The following is a 27309-nucleotide window of genomic DNA, read 5'->3' as shown; positions in this document are numbered from 1 at the left end:
GAACACTTCAAGGCGGCTCTTTACTGTATTTACTGTCATAAAACACCTGCTGGCATTGTATGCATGTGTGTGTGTGTGTGTGTGCACATCCATGCGGCGCTGCTCAGAGTTTCCAGTCTCAAATATGCTGTTTCTATATGCTGTGTGCAGATAAGAGAAGTGGCCCCCGGGGTTATGTGTACGGTTATTTATAGATTGTCCATCCATTGTCATAGTAACGGCCTTGCCTGCCGGTCTCGGGGGTGTGGGGGTGAGGGGGGGGGGGGGTGAGAGTGACTAAAGTTTTGGCACTCCTATGCATTCTTCACCTTGACTCATATTTCTTTGTCTCCTGTAATTATGCAGATATTCAGTGAAATGAACTTGACTGCTGCTGCTGCTGCTAAATGCTTTAATTTAAAAAACGACCAAATTTAGCATTGAGGTCTGGTTCTTTTATGGAAAAACACACACATACACACACACACACACACACACACCAGAATTCATGATTCACATATGCTAACACAAACACACACATACACACACACACACACAGTCCCCTGGCTGCAGATTGTCTGTTTTGTTTGAGTTACTAATCATTAATTTACTCAGGAAGCTCCATTAAGATCATTATCTTGCTCTGAGGAGAGGAAGGCGGACAGGAAAACTCACATTGACCACAGTTTGTTCATGTGTGTGCGTGTGTGTTCATGTGTGTGTGTGTGTGTGTGTGTGTGTGTGTGTTCATGTGTGTGTGTGTGTGTGTGTGTGTTCATGTGTGTGTGTGTGTGTGTGTGTGTGTTGGGGACGGGGAGTTCTCCTCTAGAGAACAGCGTGTACAGGTGTCCGTCTGCAGTTTGTCTTTGTTTCACGGTGCATCAAATGTTCAAAGAGGCTTTTCACCACAGAATGACTTCACAGTGCAGCGGTTGGTGAACGTACAGTGAACACACCACACACCGCTGCCCATCCACACACACACACACACACACACACACACACACACACCCTGTGTAATGTAATGGACCTGCTCTTTTTGTGGAAAATTGATTTACACTTCCAGCTGCAATATTATCCCAGTCATACTGTAGCATCAGCTTTGAATAATTCACCGTGCCTCCGTCCGTACGCTGACGACGACGACAACGCTCCTTCTTGTCCTTAATTTATTTTAAATGCAGGACTCATTCTTTCTTGCTGCTCTTTCTTTTCCATCTGTCTTTCCTCTCTTTTATCGCTCCTTAGGTGGAGTTAATCTCTCTTTTCCGCGTCACTAGCCCTGATCGCCTCCTCATCACACAGACAAATGCATATGCAAGCACACACATGCACGCACGCACACACACACACGCTTGGCTGGGGAGTGGCGAGTTGAGGGAATAATTAAGTGATAATTAAGGTCTTTTTAATGATTTGATTCAGTGGCTCTGTGCATTAAGAGTATGTGTAAGTGAGGCACTCACCTCTCCAGCCTATTACCATGACCTTGACTTTAGTGAACACACCGAGAAATAGAGGCGGAGCAGTTGTAGCATAAGTAAAGGTTAGTAGGGAAAAAACTTAAAGGTTAAAACACAAACCCACAAATGAGCGCACAAACCCGTACAAACACACAACCGCTGTGTAGCAGTGGGCCGTAAAAACCTCACTTACACACTCTTACACAATGCTGTATTGCCATGGGGATATGAAATTTAATGCTCCAGTGAGTGATATGTTGGTTGATTGTTCTCTGTGAGGAAAAAGTGCCTGATTTGCAGATATACACTAAGAGCAAGTCCATACTGTGGTTAATTAAGTGGGAGAGCAATGTTAAACTCAGTGGTTTTAATAGCGGGAGTGTAATGTGTGTGTGTGTGTGTGTGTGTGTGTGTGTTATCAGGCCCCCTCCTCCTCCTCCTCCTCCTCGACTCCTTTCTCCTCGTTAGAGAAAAAAAAAGAGCTGGTGAAGAGGTTCTTAGCCGTCTGCATGTCTGTTTCCAGAAAGCCAGCACATTTCACATTTCCATTATGATCCATGTTGTCAGATCTTCCCACTTGCAATTTAGACTCGCCTGAAGCTACTGTTCCTTATTAAATCTATCTGCTTGTATGTATGTGTTTTCTAGACATTCCCCTGCGCTGCTGCAATTACTTCTCTATACCCCCCCCCCGCCCCTCCCACCCCCCATCTCTCGGTTAATAGACCTCTTCAGAGCCTTTACAAGGTTGCGTGTGTGTTTCACTTGTTCAGGTGGGAGGTCACAGGTTGGCGTGGCTGAGCGTTTGATGAAGCTGTTGCGGATGACGAGTGTTTATGGGTTTCTTTCTCTTTTATTTTCGACATGGCAACGCCTCTATCACCTGAATCACCATGATTCACTTGGGGTGAAGTAAAAACGTGCATGTGTGTGTGTGTGTGTGTGTGTGCATTATGTGACTGTGCATAGGCGTGCAAGTGTGTGTGTGCCCGCAGGTGGGAGCATACACGTTCACCTAGCAACAATGCCAAAGAGGAGGTGCTCGACATGACAATGTGTGTATAAGTGGATATGTTGATGTGTGTTTATCTTCAGAGATCTGGAAGCATTAAATAAGATACAATCACGCCCAGTGTGTGTCAGCGCCTACTAAAGCAGACACATCCAAACACGCTGGCCTGGGACTTGATCCAAGCAGAAATGTGTGTGTTAATATGTGTGTGTGTGTGTGTGTGTGTGTGTCTTACCTGCTGTAGCATTAAAGCCTGCTGTTGCTGCAGCAGGGCCTGCAGCTGAGGGGGGGACAAGATCTGTTGCATCTGCTGAGGAGTGATCATCTGTGGACTCATCATCGCCATGGACACGGGCACCTGAAGACACACACAACAGCACAGGGGATAAACATTAATGTTTTAAAATTCATCACACACTTTGATATTAAAGGGATAGTTCAACATTTTGGCAAATTGACCCATTGCCATAATCCCTATATGGTGCAAGCTAATTTTAGAACGGCGGAGCAGAGCGCGATGCGCTGATGCGCGTTGCCTTCAGGGACAGTTTTTCAGCAATCAGTCTCTGTATTTACCCCGAAAACAACTCTGTCTAGTAGCGTTTTGGAGTTGTTGGATTGTGTATTTGATGAGTTTGATGAGGGAAACCAAGAAATCCCTTTAGCCTCCGTAGCGTAGCTCTGAGCAGCTCGCGGCTCTGCTCCGCCGTTCTAAAAATAGCTTGCACCGACAATTAAAGGTAACGAACCTACTCCTAAAACCATTGGGATTATGGCAATGGGCCAATTAGCCAAAATGTTGGACTATTCCTTTAACATGTTAAAAGTAGGACACCTCAGTCAGCGGGTGCTTTGTGTGTGAGTGACGCAGCGAGCTTAGAGCATGACCGTGCCTGCAACTTGAACGCTCAACTCAAAACAAACAATGTGAATGGAAGTTGCACAGTCGGCTGGTATGGACAGGTAAAGTGAGAGAGGTGTGTTGTGTCTTATTCTCTGCTGTCAGTCACAGCTAAGATGAGCTGGCAACATCAAGACAAAGATCAACAAAAAAAGTGAAAAAAAGCACACACACATATTGTTGACTATTTCCTACACAAGGCTGACATTGTGACAAAAAAAAGAAGAAAAAAAAAAAAGGAAACCTCACAATTTCTGTAACAACGCTGCAGAGATGAAAGGACAGATATGCAACCCGCCCTACAAAATATAAAAATCTTATCTGCTTCCATAAACACATGATTAGGACTCCCTCCGTTTTTCTTTCCACACAGTCAAGCCTGCCTAAGAAGAAAGGAACAACAAAGTGGCTATCTGATGAGATGTCTATCTCATCAGATACGGCTACAGGCAGGCAAAGACAAGAGAGAGACTGAGAGACACAGAGAGGATGGGGAGAGAAACGTGGTGATTCTTGCAGATTTGTTGTGCAAGCACTCTTAATGGACATGCATTGTACACAGAGATGGGCTGAGATGCTAATCTGATTACAAACACTGTAAAGTGAAGACAAAATAACCACATGAATAAAAAAAAACAAAAAAAAACCGAGACGCTCGTGCACATGCATAAATGAAGCCTCGATATATGAAAAAGCACTGACAAACCTGCTGATTTAGTACTACAGTGTATTTATTAACTGAATTAAGGTTTCACAGATAAAGGATTTGAGTGATATTTAAGGAGCGGAGCTGATAGTCTCTGTGTCTATAGACTGAGGGATGGCTACTTCTTCTTTCACTGCCTCCACATCAATAAACTACGCTGCAGCCTCCTCAATACAAATAACCCTGTCGCGTTAGGAAGTGATGGCTTTTTATACTGAGAAATACAAGGATGAGTTATCACCTCTGAAATTGGCCATTTATCTATATTCACTCTGTGGTGTCCAGCTGTTTAGTGTGTGTGTGTGTGTGTGTGTGCGCGCGTGAAAGCCAGTGTGTGTGGAGCAAGTCTATCTCCTCGGTACCTGAGGGGATGGGATGGCAGCCAGGCAGGCAGGCAGGGTGATGGGAATTGTTGCGGTGAAGAGAGCGAAGAAGAGAGAGAGGGGGACAAGCTGTCACTGGTAAATTAAATCTGCAAAGAGCTGCTTTGACTTTGTAAACAAGATTGGCCATAAATACTAACACCATCTTGTTGGCCTCTGTCTCCCCCCCTCTCCTCCTCCCTCTCCTCCCTCTCCGTCTCCTTTAATGTCTTTCTGTGAGTCTGTGAGTGACCCCAGACTCTTTTATCAAAGCAGACTTCCCTAACCAAACACACTCCCAGTACACATACACATGCAGCAGCGAAGGGCCAGAGAGAGGAGGGCTGGACGTGGCTGGGTCATGGAAGTATAGGAGGACGGGTTCGTTAGGGTTATGCAGATGAATGGGGGAGAAGTGTGTGTGTGTGTGTGTAAGAGTCTCTCACAAGATGTAAGATGAATGGTTGCCATGTTTACAGGGGGCTCTACATATGTAGGAATGACAGAATTGTGGATTTGATATCAGCAGATATCTTATCTATGCTGTATAAGCATTCTACTGTAAAGCCGAGCATGTTCAGCCTGTGTAATAATGTTTCATTGTTCTCTAATGTTACAGCTAACACCCCTGATGTTGGTTGTTGTTGTTAATGATAATCACAGAGAGGTGTCCATTCTGGAGGTCGGCTGTACCTTTGATTACAGCCTTGAAGAGGCCTTTCTAACCAAAGTGCTGAAATACCAGCAGCTGAAGCAGACCATCTCTCAGCTATAGGCTACAAATGTAAACTTTTAGTCTTTATATTTGGTAGTCTGGTTGGTTGTGAGGGGCCTTCAGATGGCCGGCCTCTCTAAAAGAAGAGCTAAACAGTCAGCGAGGTACTGCTGCTCAGTATCGGCTATTATTGGAAGCCACTCAGTCTGGAGGAGACGATGTTTTCTGTATCCTTGAATGATGTCTGCTTTCTATCTGACCTGTAGGTCATCATATATGTAACTGTGTTCAGCCGCCCAGGCGCTTTGTATCTGACCGACTCCTGTTGTCAACTGCACTGGCAGTATTTATGTCCCTTGTGCATGAATAAATATTTCAAATGTGTGCATGTAGAGGTGAGGGGGAGATAGAGAAAGATAAAAAGCATAAAGAAAAGACAGAGTCAGAGAGGGGTGAGCGAGGGGATGGGTGCTGTTGTGGCAGTTGGTAAAGGAACAGGCAGAGGGGATGGGGAGGCGGTGGCGGCGGCGGCGGTGAAGGGGGTTGAGAGTAAGGTGGGGGTGGTGATGGGTGCCGCCGCTTGGCGTCATGCCAGCTTGCCCCCGCCGCCAGGCCTTGTCAGTCTAAGCTGCCAAATGAAAAGCTGTAATTAATTGCTCTTGTGCATCCCATTCTTCCTCCCTGACAACTCATACATTCTATTTTATACACACCGCCATTGACATTTTCAAGTCACGGGCGTAATAATTACTGGAGTTATAGCACCTTTCTGTGTGTTGGCTGACGCTCCGATGCCAGAGCCAAACGCGCATGCATGATGTGTGCAAGTGCTGATATGCTGCACTGTATATGTGTGTGTGTGTGTGTGTGTGTGTGTGTGTGTGTGTGTGTGTGTGTGTGAGCCGACGTGCATGGGTTTGAGACTTGAATGTGTGTGTGTGTGTGTGTGTGGCAGGCTGAATGCTGAGTAGTTAAGGTTTGACGCCATTAATTGCCCCTATAATCTAATATCACAAAGCGTGGTGATTATGGGGCATGCGTTGCCACCGCCATACGACACCGCCAGCCTGAGAGCGCCGCCGCAAAACAAAAGCCTCGCCATTAGCGATTTGACGGGCCAGGACAAAAGCGCCTCACAATGCAGAATTATATTTTCATTCGGCTTTGTCTCTCCCGGTGAATGATTTCTCCCCCTTTCATTGGACTGTGAATAGGGAGACTCTGAAAAGCCGGGCGATTTGAAGTCAGCCATTTATTAAATGCATTTAATTTTTTTTTTTTTTTCCTGCTGTCGTCCCATTTTTTTCATGTTGCATGTTAATTTAAAAGAGGGAGATGGGTGGTAGATTAGTAGAGAGAGGTGAGGCTGTGGGGAGGAGGAGGAGGAGGAGGGATGAGCGAAAAGATGGGAGAAGAGACGGATAGCAGCCTACACGGTGGGTAGAGAGGAAAGAAGGAGGGAAGGAAAGAAGGGCCAGAGGGAGGAAGGAAACAATAGTTTAATAATAGAGAGATGTGTGTGTAGAGTCATGCAGCAGGTTTGTGGAAAGAGAAAGTGGCCAAGAGCTGGAGGAGGAACGGCTACAACACGAACACACACACACACACAAATAATATTAAACTCATAATGATAACATTTAAAAACCTAAGATGTCTCCCCTATTGTTTACGTGCAAGAATCAGTCCCACACACACATACGCACACACACACATGCAGACATAGACTGTGCTGAGGGGCTGGTGGCTGACAGAGGTCAACCCCTGCCACGGAGAGAGGGAGCTGGAGGAGGGAGGAGGAGGAGGAGGAGGAGAGGAGAAGCTGGAGACAGCCCTGTCGTTTACAGAGAGTGGAGGAGTAATTAGAGGGGATGTTTGAAGAGGGAGTTTAACTGATTAACAAAGGAAGAGAGGGAGCGAGGGAGCACCCGAAAAGATGGGAAGGAGAAGGAGGAGAAAAGGCACGGAGTCCCAGAGGAGGGAGGAGAGAGAGAACGAAGAGAGGGGAGGGGATGTAACTTGCATTTCAATGAGGCTCCTCTCTCTCTCCTCTCTCCTCCCTTGATGACTTTTCATTCTAACGAGGAGGAAAGCCCCACTTTCCATTTCAGATGAAACCTCGGGAAGAGAGAGAAAGAAAGGAAGGAGGGCTATCTGATATTAAACCAGCAGGCAGCCGGGGGGGAATAGGCCCAGTGCAGCTCGGCGCCGTGTTTATGTAGAAGACAGGCCGCTTAAATGACTACACAATCTCTAATTTAGGAGTGAACTTCGGATTTCACACCTCCGTCGTCCGTCTAATTGAGGTCTCTGATGAGAAAAACACACCCAAGACACAGCAGCCTCATCAGAATTTTATTTAAAGGTATTCAGAAAAGAAAATTGATTTTGAGCCCACTATGGGTCTTAACATTAGTGTTATAAACCATGTATCAGACAATAACTTTGTGCAAAATTCTATTTGAGTAAATCCGGGGTGAAAGTGGGATGGTTATTTTTCGCATTGGATAATGCAGGGCGCACGAATTATGCGTCACGATTCATCAGCCACTGATATTGGATCCGTCATCCGTCAATCAAACATCTGAGAAAAACGAGGAGACTCGTCCACCACCACCGACACAAACTCTCCTCCTCCAGATCCCTGCGCTCCATCACTTAGCCTCGCTAGCTAAGTTAGCAAGCTATAACGTAGCAAGCCTACGAGCTAACAGTTAGCTACGTTAGCTCACTCACACACACGCACACACATCGAGCTCGGTCCCGCCCCAAACATTGAATATCCCGCCTACTCGATGACGACCAATCAAATTAGTTTTCCTTACTCGGGTAAATTTTTGCGGCAACTCGTGGAAACTCGTGGAAGGAGGCGCGACAAACAGGACAAATGGCCATTTCTGAACACCTTTAATATCTGTCTGTCTGTCTGTCTGTCCACTAATGGAAACATTTAAAAATAAAATAAATAAAGATGTACTCAAGACTATGTTGTTCACTCCTTCAGAAGAAAACTATGTGTTAGCTGATAGAAAAGCAACAGTGAGTGCACCCCGAGGACTCCACTGAGCCTCACAAGCAGATAAATCTACTGCTACAGTTGTTCACCCCATGCTGGCTCAAAAATGTGCAGCCAGGACGTGTGTGTGTGTGTGTAAATGTGTGTGTGTGTGTGTGTGTGAGGGAGAGGGAGATGCCAGTGAGTGAGAAGAAAGGAGGCTATAATCAGAATCTAAACAGGCTCTCAGTCTAAATGATGCGGGCGCTGCCTCTGGGTCTACGGGGACACGCAGGAGAGAGGGGTAATTGAAAAAATGACAAGGAGAAAGCAGGAGGAAGAGAGAGAGAGAGAGAGAGAGAGAGAGAGAGAGAGAGAGAGAGAGAGAGAGAGAGAGAGAGGCTGACACAGACCTCGAATCCCCCCCTCCTCCTCATCCTCCCCCCCTCCTGGTAGGAGCAAACCACAGCGCTGTTTATCCTTGTCACTGAGCATTACCACCTCACACTGGAAGGGACGCCGGCCTCTCTGTCTCTCTCTCTGTCACACACACACACAAATGCAAACACACACACACACTTAAAGGTGCATTATTAACACTGGCCTCTGTCTTTGAATAGGTTTTCTGTGTGTATATAAAGTTTTTATTAAAAATGTCAAAAAAGTGTCTCAAAGATCCAGCACCCCCCACCCTCTGACTGAAAAAGACACAACATCTGTGCTCGTTCATGCACAAGGCTGCAAAAACGGCATGACCCTCTTCTGCCACCGTAGCTGCCAGCAGGCTGGTGGAGGAGGGTCTGGGGGGGTAAATAACTGTAGAGCCCCCTGCAGAAGAAACACAGTCCACACTGTGTAAAGTGCTTTAATGGACTGTTAGTGAACTCCCCTTCTTCTTCTTCTTCTTGTTGGTGCAGGATTTGTTAACCCACCGGCTCATCGTCACTATCGCTCTCCCCCAGGTAAACAGCCTCATCACCATTGTGCCAAGAAACCAAAGGAGAGCGCAAAGGAGGAGGAGGAGGAGGAGGAGGAGGAGGAGGAGGAGGAGGAGGAGGAGGAGGGAGCTGAGAGAGCAGGAGGAATGACAGAGAAAAGCATTTGACTGAAAAAGAGAAGTATAGAAGGAGTGCCCACTGTGTTGAGAGCGTTGTTTGGCCTCCACTGGAAGTAAAAGGGCCTCATTGTGTGTGATGAGTACCCCTCCTCTAGCTAATCTTCAGCAGGGCCAGGGGCCACATTACTCTGGTGGTGGGGGCAGAGGGGTGGAGGGGGAGTGATGAGCGAAGCCAGGTGGAGGCTGAAGGTGTTCAGGGGCGTCTTGCTGCCTTTAAACTTTCAACCTTTTTTTTTTTTTTTGCTGAGCAATGTTTGTGCTGCTGTCAAAACCACTTTTCACTTTGTGTGCATTGACTTTACATCTTAGGTGATCCTGCCGGTGACAGACATCAGAATTTGTGTTAGTTATACAGTGAATTTGCAGACGTATAATTATAAATATAAGGTTTATGTAATTATAACACATCAACGCCTGCAGTGTTGAGTGATCTAGCTGATGTTTTCTTGCACAAAGAAGAAACACAGGACAGTAGCAGGGGTCTCGGTATGTATGTGGATGTGCATAACACTCGGCTCCCTGACAGGGGCCAGACAAATGAAAAAAAAAAAAAAAAAAAACTTCAGAGAGGACAGTGAAAGACCAGCAAGTTCAAGTGGAAAATCCTCCTCCTCGTCCCCCTCCTTTCTTCCCCCTCCCTCCCTCCTTCCCTCCATCCGCCGCCTCCCTCCATCTAACGCCCCAGTGCTTCAGAATAAAAATGACAACACATTTCCAGAAACACACACACACACACACACACACACCCACACAGACACAATCTCACACACACACACACACACACACACACACACACTCATGGCACTTCATTGGGAAGTGTGAGAGGCCGTTATCGACCATATTTCATTACTGATTTCACTCATGTTTCAAATCACAAAATAAGAGTTTCACACTTGAGTGACCAGACCCAAACCTCTCTCCGCTCCATCCTGCCCCTCTGTCTGTCCAACCCCTCTGCCCAGAGCCAAACCCATTCCACTGGCCGCTCAACCTCCTCCCATACACCCTTCACAAACTGTCAGGACCCCCATACTACCCCCCAACACACACACATATTCGTGCACACGCAGCCCCCAATTCCCTCCACATCAAATAAGAGAAACTGCCAACTAAGCACTTTCATTGAGTGGACAAAAGAAGTGCTTTGGGAAAAACACTTTGAAAGGAAATAAAAGAGAACGAGAGAGGGAACCACTTCAGTGTTGCAGACTCTTGGGGGGGTGGGGGGGGGGGGTGAAACACTCATCTTTCCACATAGTTTTGTTGATTAGTTAAAAGACTTTGAACTTTGCCTCAGAATCTTTATGTGTAGAAGATTCTCGCTAATTTACAGCGGTTCAAATAAGGCGGCCGAGGAACAGAGGACGTATAGAAGAGAAGCAGTGAATTATGTGGATTTGTAATAGTGATTAAAAAGTAGAATCAGTGCAATAATGATGATGATAATAATAAAAAAAATATTGCGTCGGTCGGTGCTTCAAGACTGACGTGACTCAGTTTCCTTCTCCTCGCTCCTCGCCGCCTTTTCCTGCGTGGTGGTGGCTCCCTCTCTTCCTCCGCCCCCACTGTGCTGGTGCCAGCCCTCTCCAGAGAGCAGAGAGCCAAGCTAATTAACATATCTCTAATGAGTCTTTTCATTTTTTTCCTAATTAAACGAGCTCCTCAATAATACATGAAAACGGGACACCGCGCTATTCAATTACATACGTATGGGCCGCGGCCAAGAAGCACGTACGTTAATCTGTATGTGTGCATGCCAAGTGGCAGTGTGTTAAGTGTGCCAGGCGTGTGTCTGCCAAGTGGGTGTATATACGCGGCTGCTTAGTGTGCCCACCCAGTGTGCGTGCCAAGTGTGTCCATTGTAGGGAACGTGTGGTGGGTCACGGAGGCGTGCTACGTATCATGCTGGGTAATCCGCCAATTGCCACTCTTGTGTGCCAACTGTGTGTCCACTGGTTCTCTCAGCGGCGCCGGTGCCATGACCGGTTAATGTGACTGTGGCCAATTATGTCCAATAACCTGCTACAAACACACACACACACCTGATCAGATTATCCCAGTGCCACAGAGGGGACGGATGTTTCACCTGCGTGGGAAATTTTTTATCTCTATGAAGAGTGGCGGAGCTTTGATGCCAACAGCGAACTGGGTTCAGCCACATCTTCCTTGCTTAAAGGGATAGTTCAACGTTCTGGCAAATTGGCCCATTGCCATAATCGCTATAGTCATAGCAGTGCTGCTCAGAGCTACGCTACGGAGGCTAATGGGATTTCTTGGTTTCCCTCATCAAACTCATCAAATACACAATCCAACAACTCCAAAACGCTCACGTGGACAAGTTGTGACCTGCACATTCACCACGCTATGAGATAATAACAGAACATCACGAGATGGAGTTGTTTTAGAGGATAAATTCAGAGACTGCTTGCCGAAAAACTGTCCCTGAAGGCAACGCGCATCAGCAGCTTTGCATGTATTTACCTCTAAAACAACTCTGTCTCATAACGTTATTATCTCATAGTGTGGTGAATGTGCAGGTCACAACTTGTCCACCAAAGCGTTTTGGAGTTGTTGGATTGTGTATTTGATGAGTTTGATGAGCCTCCGTAGCGTAGCTCTGAGCAGCTCTCGGCTCTGCTCCGCCGTTCTAAAAACAGCTTGCACCGGCAATTAAAGGTAACGAACCTACTGCTATGACTATAGGGATTATGGCAATGATCCAATTTGCCAAAATGTTGAACTATCCCTTTAAGGGCACATCAGCAGAAGTTGCTGAATGAGAACATTTGCGAACAAGGACAGGATTAGAACCTGCGATCATGTGGCTGTGTGCATGATTTTGCATCTCTTTATTATTAATACTCCTCAGTTTGCTTTGTTATATTTAATAACTTCAGTAAACAACATTAAAACAAATTCACTGGAGATCTCGTGAGCAACAGAACAACAAAACCAGAATATCACCACTGCTGTACAGTAACACATCCATTCATTACAAGTGTTTTATCATTATTGAGCAGTATTTCTCTCTTTATAAAATCATGCACTTGTTTCTAGTGTCAAATTAAAACGCCTCTTTGATCTCGAATCATCAAACTCCTAAATAATCACTTGAGCATTGTGCTTTTCAGCAACTGTGGCTGCAGTTTAGCTGCCACACAATCAATTTCCCCTGCAATTGCCTGTCTAGAGACTATTGTCAAGTTGCTCTGGAAATGTGACACATGACAGTGTGACACATGCACATGCACACACACACACACACACACACACACATGCACACACCCACACACACAGTGGATTGATACCATCATCTCACGCAGCCAGCCAAACACAGAGACCATCTCTGAACAACCAATCAAAAAGCAGATATAATCTCAGAGTTTCCTTTGCTCTCCACTCAGATCCTCCCCTCTATTATAAATAAAGAAAAGAGGAGAAATATGATGGGGAAGCGGTGGGGGAGCATGAAGGGTGAGGTGAGGGGGCAGGAGGGGGAGGGAGGAGGGGGGTGTCAGTGTGTAGACCACGGCAGAGAAGTCAAGACACGAAAAAGAAGTCTTCCCGCGCTCCCTGTCTGCCTCTGTCGTTCTCCCTCAGAGAGAAGGGAAAAATCTAATTATCGAGCTCCTAAAGATCTCATTATTGGCTGGGGCCTCATTTGCATGTGTGAGAGCAGCCCAGCAGGAACCGACCTGAAGACGGCCATTTTGTGCCTGATGTGAGCCACCGTGTCACCGCACAGTACAGTCGCTCGCTGCCACCTTTAAGAAATGACCAGATTAAATGTCTGGCCTGGCTCGCTCACTCCTGCAATGCGCTCACTAGCCCTCCCCGTTGCCCACCCACTACCCACCCACCCACCCACTACTCTTGTCAGATGATGATTGCTTCACTTACAGCCGCTGAGGGCGATTTCTGCGATTTAAGAATGATCATAAAGCTGGAAATTACAGCTCTTGAGAAATGTCAATGTGCCGCCTTAGTAGCCACGTTTGTTGGTGAGTGTAAACAGCCTCAGAGCTGCTGCTGCGTCGGGCTGTGAGGACCCAACACACACACACACACACATGAAAGTAAATCCAAGTGTGTGTTTGTGTATGTGTGTGTGTGTTGGCAGAGTGTGTGTGGGGCCATGTGAGCTGACAGCTCAGACAACAGAGATGTAGCGTGGATGCCCTGGAGAGTACAACAAGGGGTAGCCGGGCCAGGCACCAACAAACAAGACAAACAAGACAGAGATGGAGAGAGGAGAGGAGGGGGAGCGCAGCGCTGTGTGTGTGTGTCTGTGTGTGTGTGAGTGTGTGAGGATGCAGGCAGTGGAAGGTAATACTTGTCTTCTTGATATAAGACATGGTGTGGACGAGGTGGGTCGACTAAACGTGCGTTTGACCTGCGTTGATCTCGTTCATGTGAGACTGCTGTCACTTTAATCTCCGCGTCAGGAGTTCCTTTGTATTTCAACACACAAACGCACGCACGCACACAAAAAAAAAAAAACCAACAACAGATTTACATGTTTACATGTTCGCTTTCAGTTTCACTTCCCCTGCATGTTGGTTTTCTCTTACTTCCCCACTCTCTTTCTTTTCATTTGTTTTTACCAAAGATGAGTCAGGAAGTGAAAATGTTTTAACATCTGTGACTTTTAATTCGACTCCCGACCTGCTGACGAAGCAGAGAGGTGACCGACCCGGGTCAGGAGGAGGAGGAGGAGGAGGAGGAGGAGGAGGAGGAGGAAGGCTGGATCCACTGAGCTGAGCTCGTCAAGATCACGAACGCACCATTTTGTGTTGGTTTATAGAATTAATGCAACTATAAATCTTCAATCTTTTTTTCCCCCCTATTCTCCTGCCTCTTCAATGTCACCGTGTAATTTCTACAACTGTCAGTTTTTCCATCCAAAGTAAATAGTGGTTCTGATTCCAATTCAGCTTTTGATTAAAGTGTAATCCACCAGATCCCTTTTTTAAAGTTTGACTTCATTTTTTGACACCTTCAGTAATAACTACTCATTCATTCTGTGGCCTTTTTTCTTTTTTTTTGCACTAAACAGAGACCGTGAAGCCGCCTTCAGTGCTGACTCTTTTTCTCTTGGACTTTCATTTTGATGAAGTTTCATCTGAGCTTAGTTTTTCTTTTTCTGCTTCGTCATGGAGGAAACGCTCGGCTCTTCCTCTGTTTATTCCAAACAAACCCTGCAAGTTGCTGCCGGAAATATAAAAGGCAGTGTCTGTGCACTCAGGAGAGGGTGGTGGGGGGGCAAATATTTATGAGAACAAATGAAAATGCTCCCATGAAGCACAGGATTTTACGTTTTATTATTTGCAGGTGTCATTTGAAGCATATCACTGTAAAATAAAAAGCTGCAAAAACAGCTTTTGTGCTCCACCTTTTTATTACTTTTACATGTGAAAAAAGTTTTTGTTTTTTTTCTCTGTTCTTAAACATGAGCTCCTCACCGGCGAATGAAATCTGACCTTAGCGCTGCCTCTGCTCGGACTTGCATCCATCTTTCCCTGTCTTCCATCCCCTTCCTTCATTCCCACCGCTCTGCAACGGTCCAGCTGTCTGTTTATCATGTGGCACGTTAATGAGAAGAGCAGCGCAACAGCCAGACGGCTCGCTGCTCTAGTAGACCCATGGCCCCACTTTATTGATATGAGACACAGCTACAAATCACACTTGTGCATGCACTCTGCACATCACATAATTGTAAAGAACCGCCAGAGGTAATGTCACGTGCGATATTTATCAGCGTACACCGATAGTAATAATGTGTGCGTGTGCTATGTGCATGCACATGTGTGTATGTGTGTGTCTCCTCAAGTGTCTTTCAGTGGGGATCCTGCACTCCAGCTAACCCCACTCTCTCTCTGCTTACTGTGGAATTCAACTCTGAAAACAGCCCGCTACCCAATCACTACAAAGACCTTATTCACACACACACTAACAATGACCCACACATGCACTCACCGAAAAAGAGAGAGAGAGACAGACAGAGGGAGAGAAAGGAAAGTGAAAAATATGCGCCTATATCACACAGTGGAGTTGACGTGGCAGGTTGGTGCAGCCGCAGCCGCAGCAGCAGCAGCCAGGGGCTTAATAATATACAGATCCTGATAAAGTAACACTTGCGTTGTGCATCTGTGTGTGTGTGTGTGTGTGTGTGTGTGTGCGCTCTGACCTGCACAGGGCTCTGTTTGACCTCGTTGCTGCCAGGGGAGTTGAGTCCAGAGGCCTGCTGGAGGAGGAACTGTCTGGCTGCCTGCAGCGCCTGTAGCAGAGAGACACAGAGAGACAGACAGAGAGAGAGATGAGATGACTGGATGTTCATCGTTCACATGCAGAGAAATATTTCCATCATTTAAATACACACAAAAAAAAAAAACACACAAACGCACCTTCCAAACCCGTATTAATAAAAGAGAGGGGGGCACATGTGTGTGTGTGTTCAAACTTTTTCAATTTAGATAAAAGACAAACACAAGAACGCTGCTCTCTCTCTCTCTCATACTGGCCACTCTCTAGTCTGCACCCTCTGCTGTTGCCAAGCTGTCAGGTCTGATTTCCTCAACCTGAGACGTCCGCCTGGCACACACAGTATGCTCAAGTATGTGTGTGTGTGTGTCTACGTGACTGAATCCCATCTCATTCAAAAACCTTGTTAAACTCTCCCAATCTCTGCCCCATCTCCTCTTTCCATTCTTTGTTTCTCCTCTCTCTTTTTCCTTTTCCTCCTCCTCCTCCTCCTCCTCCTCCTGCTCTGTTTTCGGGCGAAGGTGCAAAGTGGGTTTTCCACATCCTCTGAGGCAGAAGTGTGTCAGCAGATCTTCATGTGTGTCAGTTGCTCTGTGTTTGTGTGCGTGTGTCAGAGTGATGTAAGGAGCCATTTGCCCTGATGTGCCCTAAAGAGCTGTGACTAACCACCACCCACCTCCTCGCCCCCCTCCTCTTCCTCCTCCTCCTCCTCTTCCCATTCCTCTCCTTTCTGCCCTCCAGTGCTGTCTATTCAAGCCAGTAACACCATCGCTCTCTGGCTCCTTCTTCCTTCGTTCCTTCATTCTGCCCTTCAGTGCTGCCCATTCATCCTTTTGGCCATCCCTCCCTCTGCTGCTCCTCATATCTCCTTTTGCCCCCCTCCACCCTTCCTCCTCACCCTTAATTGTACAATAAACTCTCCTTCATTGTCTCATAATATTTCCCTCTATTCTTTCGCTGTTGCCGTGTTACAGACTCAGACTCTCTCTGTCATCAAGACGAATCAGCCCCCCGAGGAGCGGCCTCCATTTTTGTTGGAATGTGTCTGAAAGTCTCCGAAAACAAAACAAGAAAACAGTCGTCGTGTCAAAAAAAACCCACACACACACAAGAGCCGCTCCGCCGCTTACAGTAAGTGCTAGGCGGCTTGTAACACACACACACACACACACAAAGACACACACAACCTCATGACAGAGGGGTGTGAGAGGGGAGACAGCAGGATGCACATTTGCTTCCTCTGACTCAAAAGGGGAAAGGTTCCTTAGTAAATATTGATTTATGAAAGTCTGTGTGTGTGTGTGCGTGTGTGAGAGTACGTGTGCATGTATGTGTGTGTGCGCGCGCGCGCGTGTGTGTGGACACCACAAATTAACGGCCAGAATGAGGGATGTTTCTTTACCATGGAAGCTCTTACTCAACCATGCAACAGGGGAAATCAGTTTTTTTTTTTATCCTCCTCCTGTAGCTTCGCATTATTTCACAACTTTTTACGAAAATGGCGAACGCAGTGAAACAACGCAGACGCACAATCGCACTGTAAAATGTCACATATTTAATGGTTTTGTCAAATTAGAAGCTCGGTTACATTAAGTAATGTTTAATCACAAAAACAGAGAGGGGAGATTAGAGGGAGACAGAGAGAGAGAGAGAGGGAAATAGAGAGAGAGAGAGAAGTCCTAGTGTGCAGTCGGAGTGATGAAAACCATCTGTATCGAACACACTTGCTACTTTTGCTGAGACCGCAATTAAAACACACACACACACACACACGGCTGTGGATGTGCCTATACAAACACACACGTATACGTACACACACATGTATTTTAACGCTTTAACAAAAATCTCGGGAACCCCCTCCCATTTACTGGTTTGACCTCAGCATTAAAGCAGGAACAGACAGAAACACCAAAAAAAAAACACAACCGCCCAGTTTGTTGGCATGTGGTGTGAATTACTCCTTGAACACCCTGTCTGCCCGAGAGTGAGAGTGTGTGTTAGTCTGTGTGTGTATGTGTGCGTGCGTGTGTGTTGGCAGGAGTCGAGGAGGCATGTCTGGCAACAATAAGGGACAATTCCACCCAAATTACCACCCTGATTACCACTATATTAAAGAGCCATTTATGGCTTTCATAAACGCTACAACCAAGCAGAGGTGATGCCTGTCTCCTCTCCTGTGCCTGTATCCACGGAGTAGAAGAACTGCTAATGAAGCATGTGGATATTTACACAACTTCTGCATTGTGGATTCAGACACTGGTTCCAATGTGTCAGACGACGGACTGAGAGGCCAAAAAAAGAAAGAAAAAAAAAACCCAAACCCCATGCACTGACAGTAATATTTATTAATTTTATTCCATAACCACAGGAGAGAAGTGTTTCATACTGTCTGACAGGTGTCCACTGAGACACGCTAGAGTTGTATATCAATGCCACTGCAAACTGTTCATCTAATAATAAAGTCATGTTGAAGTCAGTGAACTGTTTTCGGTAACACTTTATAATAAGTATGCACTATTGAGCATTAGTTAAGCATTAATAAATACTGAATTCTTCATTTATAATGTATGAATACTCATTAGTATGTAGTTTATAAATACAGTTAGTGCTTATCAATGATGAGTAACACATTTTTAACTGTGTTTATAAACTACATACTAATGAGTATTCATGTGTTATAAATGATGAATTCAGTATTTATTAATGCTTAACTAATGCTTAATAGTGGGTACTTATTATAGAGTGTTACCCTGTTTTCTCACTGTTACGCATTTAACCACCACATACTCTTTGCTTTTTACAAAACCTCAGAGTTAAATTTTTTTTTACATTTGTCTGCAAATATTTGTAAAAAAAACCTTGAAAAACTGCAGTCAACAAAAGATTGTATAATATTCTAACGTTTGCAGCTAGGAAAAAGTGACAAGATTCCCTCTGTCTGTGGTTGGCGTAAAATAATCTCTAGAATATCTTACCAACGTCATACATCACAGCGTAGATCAGTTCTACAGAGTGTGGCGCCCATTTTTGGACTAAATCGGACCAGTCCTTTCCTCCATTCTATTTAAAGGACTGTTGTGCACTTGAACTTGGACATTCGGGTACTGTAAAACTGACCCACCACCTATTATTGTATTATGCCATATGTTCATCTCTCATGTAAGAGCAAAAGGTTTTGTGTTTGTTTTGTTGTGTGTCTAGTTTTTGTAGACACTGTTTTGTTGAATGGAAACAAAAACTGCAATAAAAACAATGAAGAGAAGGAAAACAAAAAAAAACTTGACCATGTGACCAGGACACAGTTCTGCAGAAAGACAGTGAGTAATAATGAGTGTGAACTCAAACAGTTGATAACAACCAGCTAAGGAAATAAACTCGTCTCCGTCACCTCCTCCTTTATTTTCTTATATATTAGCTTGTCTGCGACTAAATGGAGTTGTGTTACCTCATGCTCTAAATGTAGAAAATTAAAACACACACACACAGACACACACATACTGTAGAGGAGGCACCAACTGGAGCCAAACTCTCTCCTATCTCCTTCAGCAAGCAGCACTCCTCTTCTCTTTCATTTCTCCTCTTCAAATTCACTCCTTGATTTTTTTTCTCTCTGTGACCTGGGTGAGCTGTAGCATTGTAAAGAATGCCCCCCCCCACATACACACACCACACACACACACACACACACACACACACACTCATACGCACTCACCCACCTATGCACACACACACACACACAGACACACACAGCAGCTCCACCTAGACTTCCCCAACCCCAGCTCCCCGCTCCCCCTGTGGCATTCTTGGGGGCGCACTGCACCTTTAAAGAAAATATGAGGGAGGCCTAAGAGGGAGGCCCAACAACAGAGTCTTTGTGCTGCCGCGCGGTGCACACACGTGCACGCACGCACACACACACACACACACATGTACACACATCAGTGGTGTCAGACAGGTTTTATTAGAGTGAGAGAGGGAGGGAAGAGGAGGAGGAAGGGGAAGGAGGGGTGAGGAGGTCACTGCTCAGCTTGGAGGCCTGAGAGCACAGTGTGAGTTTGTGTGTGTGTCAGTTCAGTGTGTGAGTTCTTCTGACTTGTCATCGCTCCCCTCTGTAAATCATCGCCTCTGACACAGCCTTTAATAACAGTGCATTTTTTAATTCAGCAGGGTCACACACACGCACACATGCACACACACACACAACCACACACGCACACACACAGTAAATGCTACTTTCTCTCCTTAACAGGATTCACGAAAAATGGCTGACAACTATGTTTTTGTGAAGGGAGGGAGGGTCGACGGGCCAGTTAGAGAGTCCATTAGAAGAAATGGATAGAAAATTTAATTTTGCTGTGTGTGTGTATGTGTACTTGTAGAGCTATACATGTGAGGACAGAGTTTGAGTTTTAAACCATCAAAGTGAGGACATTTTAGCAAAGTGAGGACATTTTGGCTGGTTCTCACTTTCTCAGAGGGTTAAGACTTTATAATAACTAGGTTATTATAATTAGGTTTAAGTTAGGTTAAGAGTAATGGTTAAAGTTTTGGATGGTTAAGGTTAGGGTAAGGGGCTGTAGGGAATACATTATGTCAATGAGTGTCCTCACAAAGATAGCCATACAAACATGTGTGTGTGTGTATGTGTGTGCACTAGGACTGAGACGTCAAGTTACAAGTTGAATCTCAGATGAGGAGGGAAAAAAGAAAACATAACAACCAACATGTAACAAGGGCAGGCCTCCTTAGATACGCGTGTGTGTGTGTGTGTGTGACTGTGTGTGTGTGCGTGCCTGTGCCTGTGTGCCTGTGCTGCTTGGCTCAGGTTGCTAAAGCAAACAGGTCTGCGTGTGTGATGAATCTGGCCCTCTAATCCGCCCAGTGTGTTTGGGTGAGACAGGGAGAGAGAGAACGCAGGAATAAGCAAAGAAATCTAAACAGACGGAGGGAGAAGAGGGAGGAGGAGGGGGGAGAGAGGGATGGAAGGGGGGAGAGAGAGAGAGAGAGGGAGACAGGTGGGTACCATATGTTGGAGTAATCCGTCAGCACTGACTGAGGTCCATTGTTGACGGCCGAAACGAAACAAACCCACCCCCCTCCCCCCCCTCTTCTACCCTCTCCTCCACCTCCCCCCCATAGATAAACAGCCCCCGGGGCAGACAGTGGGCTGTCCTTGGGGGGGGAGAAGCAGGAGGAGGAGGAGGAGGGTAAGGAGTTAGGAAGGGCAAAGGGGGGGAGGCAGGTGGTATCAGATTTCTTCACTCTGAGACCAAGAAGAAGAGAGAAAAAAGAAAGAAAGGAGTAGTAGGAGAGTGGGTGAGAGAGTCGTGTTTTCATCGGTCCACGGCCGAGCTGAACCAGGCTAGACTAAGCAAGTGATTCAGATGTTTCACATCTCCACTGTGCCAAACAAGTATCCCCCCCTGTCTGCCTTACAAGCTCAGCAGCCTGGGAAGAGAAGAGAGGCTCCTAATGCACTGCTCCTCCACTCCACTCCACTCCTCTCTTTTTCTTTTTTTTCCCTTTCTTCTTCTTCTTCATCTTCTTCTTCCCTTGAGAGGACGATGGATGGAGAGACGGGGCAGACAGATACAAGGTGAAGACGTAGAGAAAAGAGCTTGTCACACCCTGCTGCTTCTCTACAGGCCTGCATGCTCTCTGATTTTGGATCAGTGGGAGAGACCGGGTTCAGAGAGGAGCGCCGGTGGATCCTCTCTTCTTCTTTTTTTTTTACACTTACTTCCTCTTTTTTCTTCCTATATCTGCTGTTTTTTTTCTGGCAGGGTTGTCATTGAAGCTGAAAGCCGAGCTAAAGCTGCATGGATGCTGCCGTCCTCACGGGTCACCACGGTGATCCCTTGTATCCGTGTGCAGTGCACGCCGCCGCCGCCTCCTCCTCCTCCTCACTTTGGCACCAAAACACACCTCGAAACTCCAATAAAGCCCCTCACCTGTGACTTTAATTCACTCTCTCTCTCTCTCTCTTCCTCTGCTTTGGTATTTTCTCCTCTCTACTAGTTTTTCCTTCCTCTAAATCTCTTATCTTTTCTTCTTTCTCTCTGGGTCTTGATCAGAGGCAAAGATGAAACAAGAACGAACAGATGTAACAGAATCTACAAAGCATGTAAATTTGTTGAAAGGATGATGATACACAGTTACAGAAGGAGCTCACCTGCCTTCAGTATTTACACACACACACACACACAGACGCACATACAAAAACACACACTGCACACAAGGAGGTGACTTTGGGGCATTTTTGAATGAAGGCTTGGTTTCACCCGCGGTGGAATCTCATGTATCAAATGCATCACTGTCAGTCACCACAAAAACCAGAGCGCTTTCCCAGATCACTCCTCCTCCTCCTCCCTCTCTCTCTCTCTCTCCATCTACATCACCCGATCTGTCTCTCGCCCCTCACTACGCTCCTCCATATAATGTATAACTCACGAAGGCTCGGCTGGCACCTCTCCAACTATTCTGTAGTCTGTCTTGTGCCCCCTCCCCTCCCCTCCCCTCCCCGTCTGTAGAAATCTGTTACCCATACCCGTATACTCACACTCGCCACAGTAAATTCTGAGAGAGAGAGAGGAGATATGGGTTAGAGACGGAGCGCCTAAAATAGATCGTCCAGGCGTGGAAAGCAAACTTTGTGAATGCAGCTGTTGGCCTTATGAGAGGACCGACTCCCGCCTTACCCCCCCCACTGTACCGTCAGACAAACACTACAGTACCGAGACACTACAGCAGCTGTGGGAGTGGGGACAGATAGAATGGGATGTGATGATCGTTGGTGCAGTTAGGATCAGCACCTAAAACTGGTTTAAATAGATCTGCAGCAGCACACAGCGTAGTTGTTGTGTGTTTTTTTTTTTTAAATAACAGTCTATAAAAGTGTAAGGACTGACAGTCTGGTAACTTAATGTTGTTAATCATCATGGACCATCAAGGCTCAAAGTCTGGAAGTTTTTATTCCGTTGAAACACTGCAGCATCTGATTTCAATGACGCTCATATTTTCCTCCAGACATTAAATTTATTGGGAAATTTGAAGGATTATATTTGGGCAAAAATCAATTTGCTTTGGAGCGTGGAACAGGAGACAGGATAGAGAGAGAGAGCAGGTAGCTACATCTGGGTTATTTTTTTTTTTGGTTTTGTTTTTCTTAAGAAATAAGAAACAACCAAATGGGAAAAAAAAATTGTTGGCGGATACGACAATTTGTCAAAAATGCGCTGATTTCACGTCACATTTTGAGTCTTTTAAGCAGATTTACTATACATCAAAGAAGGGGTGAGGGGGGAGCAAGGGGGGGGCAGGGGGTAGTGTATATATTTAGGCCAGATCAGGGGTTTCCAGGGGGTAAACATATAGGGGTAAGGGGGCAGCCTAAAGCAAAGCCTGCTAAAGCCGTTCAATTTCATGGTGGGTTACAAATAAACTATGCGCTGCCAAGAGTTCGCCCCTTTCCTCCAACTCTTCCTCACGTACGCCTTCTCTTTTTCTGGTATTAATCAGGTCTTTCCGGCCTTCCCCTTCACCAGCTTTTCCTGCCATTTGTTTTCGCTCATAGCAACGTGGACTTCAAAACCAGTTGTCCACCCCGGTATATATACGAGCTCGAGCGGCGGCGCTGAATACCTCAATCTGTTAAGGCAGGCCCGCCGTCGAGCTTGGAACTATCTGGGACACCTTCAGAAATACCAGCCAGCCGCAATCCCGTTCAGCTATTTAATGTAATGTTTCCGCAATATAAAGGCACCGTTCGAGAGCTGAGGTTTTAAAACGGCTGAAGCAAGCTTGTCTGGGCCCAGACTGACCATTAAAAAGAGAGGAAAGACCGCGTTCAAGAGCCAACGCCATAAAAAACTCACAAACTCCAAAAGAACTTCAAAATATGCCGTAATGTTTGAAAACCCTGGCTGATTTTTAGGTTTTTTTTTTTCACATCCTATTTTTCACAAAAGGGACCTGTTCTAAACTCCGGGGACCCTGCCGTTTTCCAGATGGTTCTCTTCAGTTCAGAACTGTTTTGTGAAACGAGAAAACCTCTCCCCTTCAACTATGTCCCTACACTCATCTAATGTTTCTATTGATTCACAGGGGTATACGCACGGCCATAAAAAGGAGCTGACTGAATACCCAGGACTGCTCTATATCATCGCACAATTCATCGTCATGCACACACACACACACACACATACACATACGCAAGGGGGAAAAAAATCCTAAGGAGATGTTGTCAGCTTTTCTCTGTTAAGTGAAAGGAAAAGGGCATCGGATAGAGATAGACAATTAGGAGAGGAACTCCCTTCCTGAGAATAATAAAAGCAGCAGCTCCCTCTCTACTAGTAGGCCTCATCTCAGTCCAGGCGGCTAATTGATGGCAAATAGCTCTACAGCAGTTTCCCCACACACACACACATAATACACGTCATACATTATATACACATATGCAGTTTCCCTGTGGTTTTCAGCACAGCTCGTTTGGCAAGAGAGGAAGGTCTCACTCCAGATAGACCCAGCCCACAGCGGAAAACACACACACTGAGAGAGCGACCCTCACACATCATACCTTGTAATATTTAGCCCTCGTCTTGTATAAGGCAGGACAGTTAAGTAGTTTGGTCATGCTCCTGCAGGAAGACGAGGCCTTCGCTCAGGTGTTAGGTCTGAGTTGGGCGACCTCCAGAGTTTAAGCTGCTCCCGCTGCCCAGCGAGAGCAGCTCCTGAGAGGGGGAGCGGAGCGAGGCCGGCCCATGATGAGGATAGCACTAGCCTGGCAACCAGGCCTCACATATGGAAACCGTTTAACTGTTATTATTAATAACCCAAAAAAAAATAAAAAAAAAATCAAACTAATAACACATGCAAGACACTGCCAAGACTCAGCTCAGGAGACAGAGGGAAAACACATACATACACAAACAGAGACTGTCTGCCATGTGCACATGCGTACAGTACACAGACGTACGCACACACACACAGACACACACACACACACACACACACACACACACAAAGACGCCTGTTGGGTTAAACAGAAAAACACGTTCCTCAAGTCAGTGGCCTGCAAAAGTATTAGTCTGCCCGCCTGCTTCGATGGAAATAAAACTCTTTCATGTGTTTGGTTCAGAGGGTTTTCACACCTGGTTGTGGCTGCGGAGATGGAGATGGACACACCCTCACACCCACCCTTACCACACACACACACACACACACACTTACGTATATATATATATACACACACACACAAACACCGGAAGTGGGAAAGTACAACAAAGATCGGCTGTTGTAGGAGAAGTTACGCTTCTAAACAAGCAAAAAATCTTTAACTTCCCTAAATGAGAAGACGCTGGGGTGCGATCTATAAGAGGAAAATGGGGAAGTGTGTGCGTGTGTGTGCGTGTGTGTGCGTGTGTGCGCTAGACTGTGTGATTTAGTGAGAGGGTCAATCCATCCAGATGTGAACAGGCACATTTCTCAGTTTAAAATAACTCAAAAGAACCGGGACAATTTGCTTTTCTTTTTGAGCTCTTGTAAAAACGTCTCTTTCTTTTTTGACAAGGTTTTACTTTTATTGATTTGGCAAAACTTCTATTTCTAAGAGTGCGTTTGTCTCGCTAAATCCTTAATCTACAGACTCAGTCCTCAGTTTCTTAGGCACCAGTTTATCTGTATTAACCAAACCATTCATTGGGAAATGCAAACAAAAGTTAACACAAAGCTATTAAATAAACTTCATTATAGTAAAAAGTGAATTTGCAGACTCACAATGGGTTTTTGACCTTTTTATTTGTAAGTAGTCTACATAAAAAAAGTGAGATGAGTGTTAACCTTTCTACTGTGGGAAATTATTATTATTATTATTATATAAAAATGTTTTTTTTCCCTAGGAAAGCTGTCCTTGAGTGAGCAAAGTTTTTAGTCATTTCGCTTTAAATAAGAGACAAAAGAGAAGAAACTTTCATTTCAGACATTATTATGTTTCTTAAATTGGTGGAGAGACTGCAAGAAAAACACGCTGCTTATTTGCTGATGCCAATTTTTTATGATTCATCTCATTAACTCCCAAGATTTTTACCTCACATGTAGTTTCACTGTGCTCCCATTTAATGCTTCGTATGTTCGGAGTTATGGAAAAACTTCACTAAACAAGACAACAAACAAGAGTTTCTGTCAATCAGGTGGTGGAAGAAGGGCCATCACACTGGAGCTGGAGAAGAAAACCAATGAAAGACGAAGAGAGAAAGAGAAAGAGAGAGAGGAGCTACATTCCTCTCCTCCTCCCTGTTGACTCTAATCTCTCCTTTAAAATGGCTCACACAAAGAACCAGCACAGACTAGCTAATTAGCAACACTTTAGGCCTCTGCTGCTATTGTGTGCGTGGTGTGTATATGTGTGTGTGTGTGTGTGTGTATGTGTGTTCATTGTGTGCATCCCGGGCTCTCCACTGTTTCCAGGGTAACTACTTGCCTAGCAGCCTTGTAAGCGTTGGCACATTTTTGTCTTTTACTCTTTTTTACCTTCCTTCCCTCGGTCGGTCCACACACTCGGCGTCTCGTCTCTCCACTAGTGTGAGTCCGGAGTGAAGAAGTGAGAGAGAGAGGAGACAAGATATGAGGTGTGTGTGTGTCTGTCTGTGTGTGTGTTTGTGTGTATGTGGTGTGTGTGCTGAGTGCCTCTCTGCTAATGAACTATGAAACTGTGCATCTGAGCAGCTGTCAATTAAAACCAATTACGGCTGTTGCTTTTTGACAGAGCCGAGCAGCCGACGGTAAACAATGAGAGCAGGAACCACACACACACACACACACACACACACACACAGAGTCACATCTCAGTGTCATGACCAGTAATAGTAATGAGGTCATGCAGCTTTGCTCGCTGACCTGTGACCTCTTCAAAAAAAAAGAAGAAAAAAAAGGCCTTGGTGGTCACCATGACGATAGCTTCTGAAGAGCGAGAGTCAACAATCGACTTTTTCACCCTTGGAAAACTTCTGCATGAGTGTGCGTGTGTGTGTGTGTGTGTGTGTGTGTGTGTGTGTGTACATCCATGTGTTATTTACCTGACAGCACAGTCAGTGTAAATGCTTCCAAACACTCCCATGGCAACCAAACCCAACCTAACCCTTTCAGGTGCCTAGGGGATGTGTGTGTGTGTGTCTGTGTGTGTGTGTGTATATAACTCAGTCTCCACAACAGAGGCAGGACAAACACACACACTAACACACACACACACACACACACATCTTTCTTCTTCTGCTGGTATCTGTCTATTCTTGTCTCTGAGCCTCTTGGCTGGTTGCGTCAACCAACCGTGACTGTGTCCATGCTGCTGGCTGATGTGGCCTGCTGGACCATGTCTACTGTCCTCCCGTCTCCTCTTTATCCACAACACTTTGTAGCCGTTGTCGTTTTGCTCTGCGCTGGAACAATTTAGACAATAATAAAAAATAAAAAAAACTCACCGATGAGTGGATTTCACAATTGTTTTTGACTCGATGTGGAAATGAGAACATACCTACAGAACGAGCTGCGATTTCAGAGACGTGTCAAACCATGTTTGTGCCTCGAGAACATTTTAGAGAGTGAGCGAACGCGTTACGTGGAGGTCACAGAGCGAAGGAGGAATACAAAAGGAAGGATTTGAAAGGACATCAATAGTGAGAACAAAAAAATCTGCTCTCCAACTCTCACTCAGTGGATCCTCCAACACTCAATGGCCTGGCTGGAAAAAGCAGTAAAAAATTTTTTACGGCCGCCCATAAATACGACATCTCAGCATCTCAGAATTA

The 27309-nt window shown here is 45.6% G+C and overlaps 1 protein-coding gene across 4 annotated transcripts in view; it reads right to left on the bottom strand.

The window, feature by feature from the left end:
- The window catches only part of foxp4 (forkhead box P4), a 111585-nt gene that overhangs the window by 28982 nt on the left and 55294 nt on the right, over positions 1 to 27309 (bottom strand). For all 4 annotated transcript variants that reach the window (XM_085775828.1, XM_085775826.1, XM_085775827.1 and 1 more), the window contains exons 3-4: positions 15435 to 15524; positions 2690 to 2812 (exon numbers count right to left, since the gene is read on the bottom strand). In XM_085775828.1, the coding sequence (XP_085631954.1) occupies positions 2690 to 2812; positions 15435 to 15524 (213 nt within the window). The remainder of the gene's footprint in view (positions 1 to 2689; positions 2813 to 15434; positions 15525 to 27309) is intronic.

This window comes from Trachurus japonicus, chromosome 5 (assembly GCF_045865225.1).
Source record: "Trachurus japonicus isolate A0001 chromosome 5, Traja_1.0".
NCBI lineage: Eukaryota > Metazoa > Chordata > Actinopteri > Carangiformes > Carangidae > Trachurus > Trachurus japonicus.
Note: the sequence above shows the minus strand (reverse complement) of the source record. Positions and strands in the feature narration are given on the sequence as shown.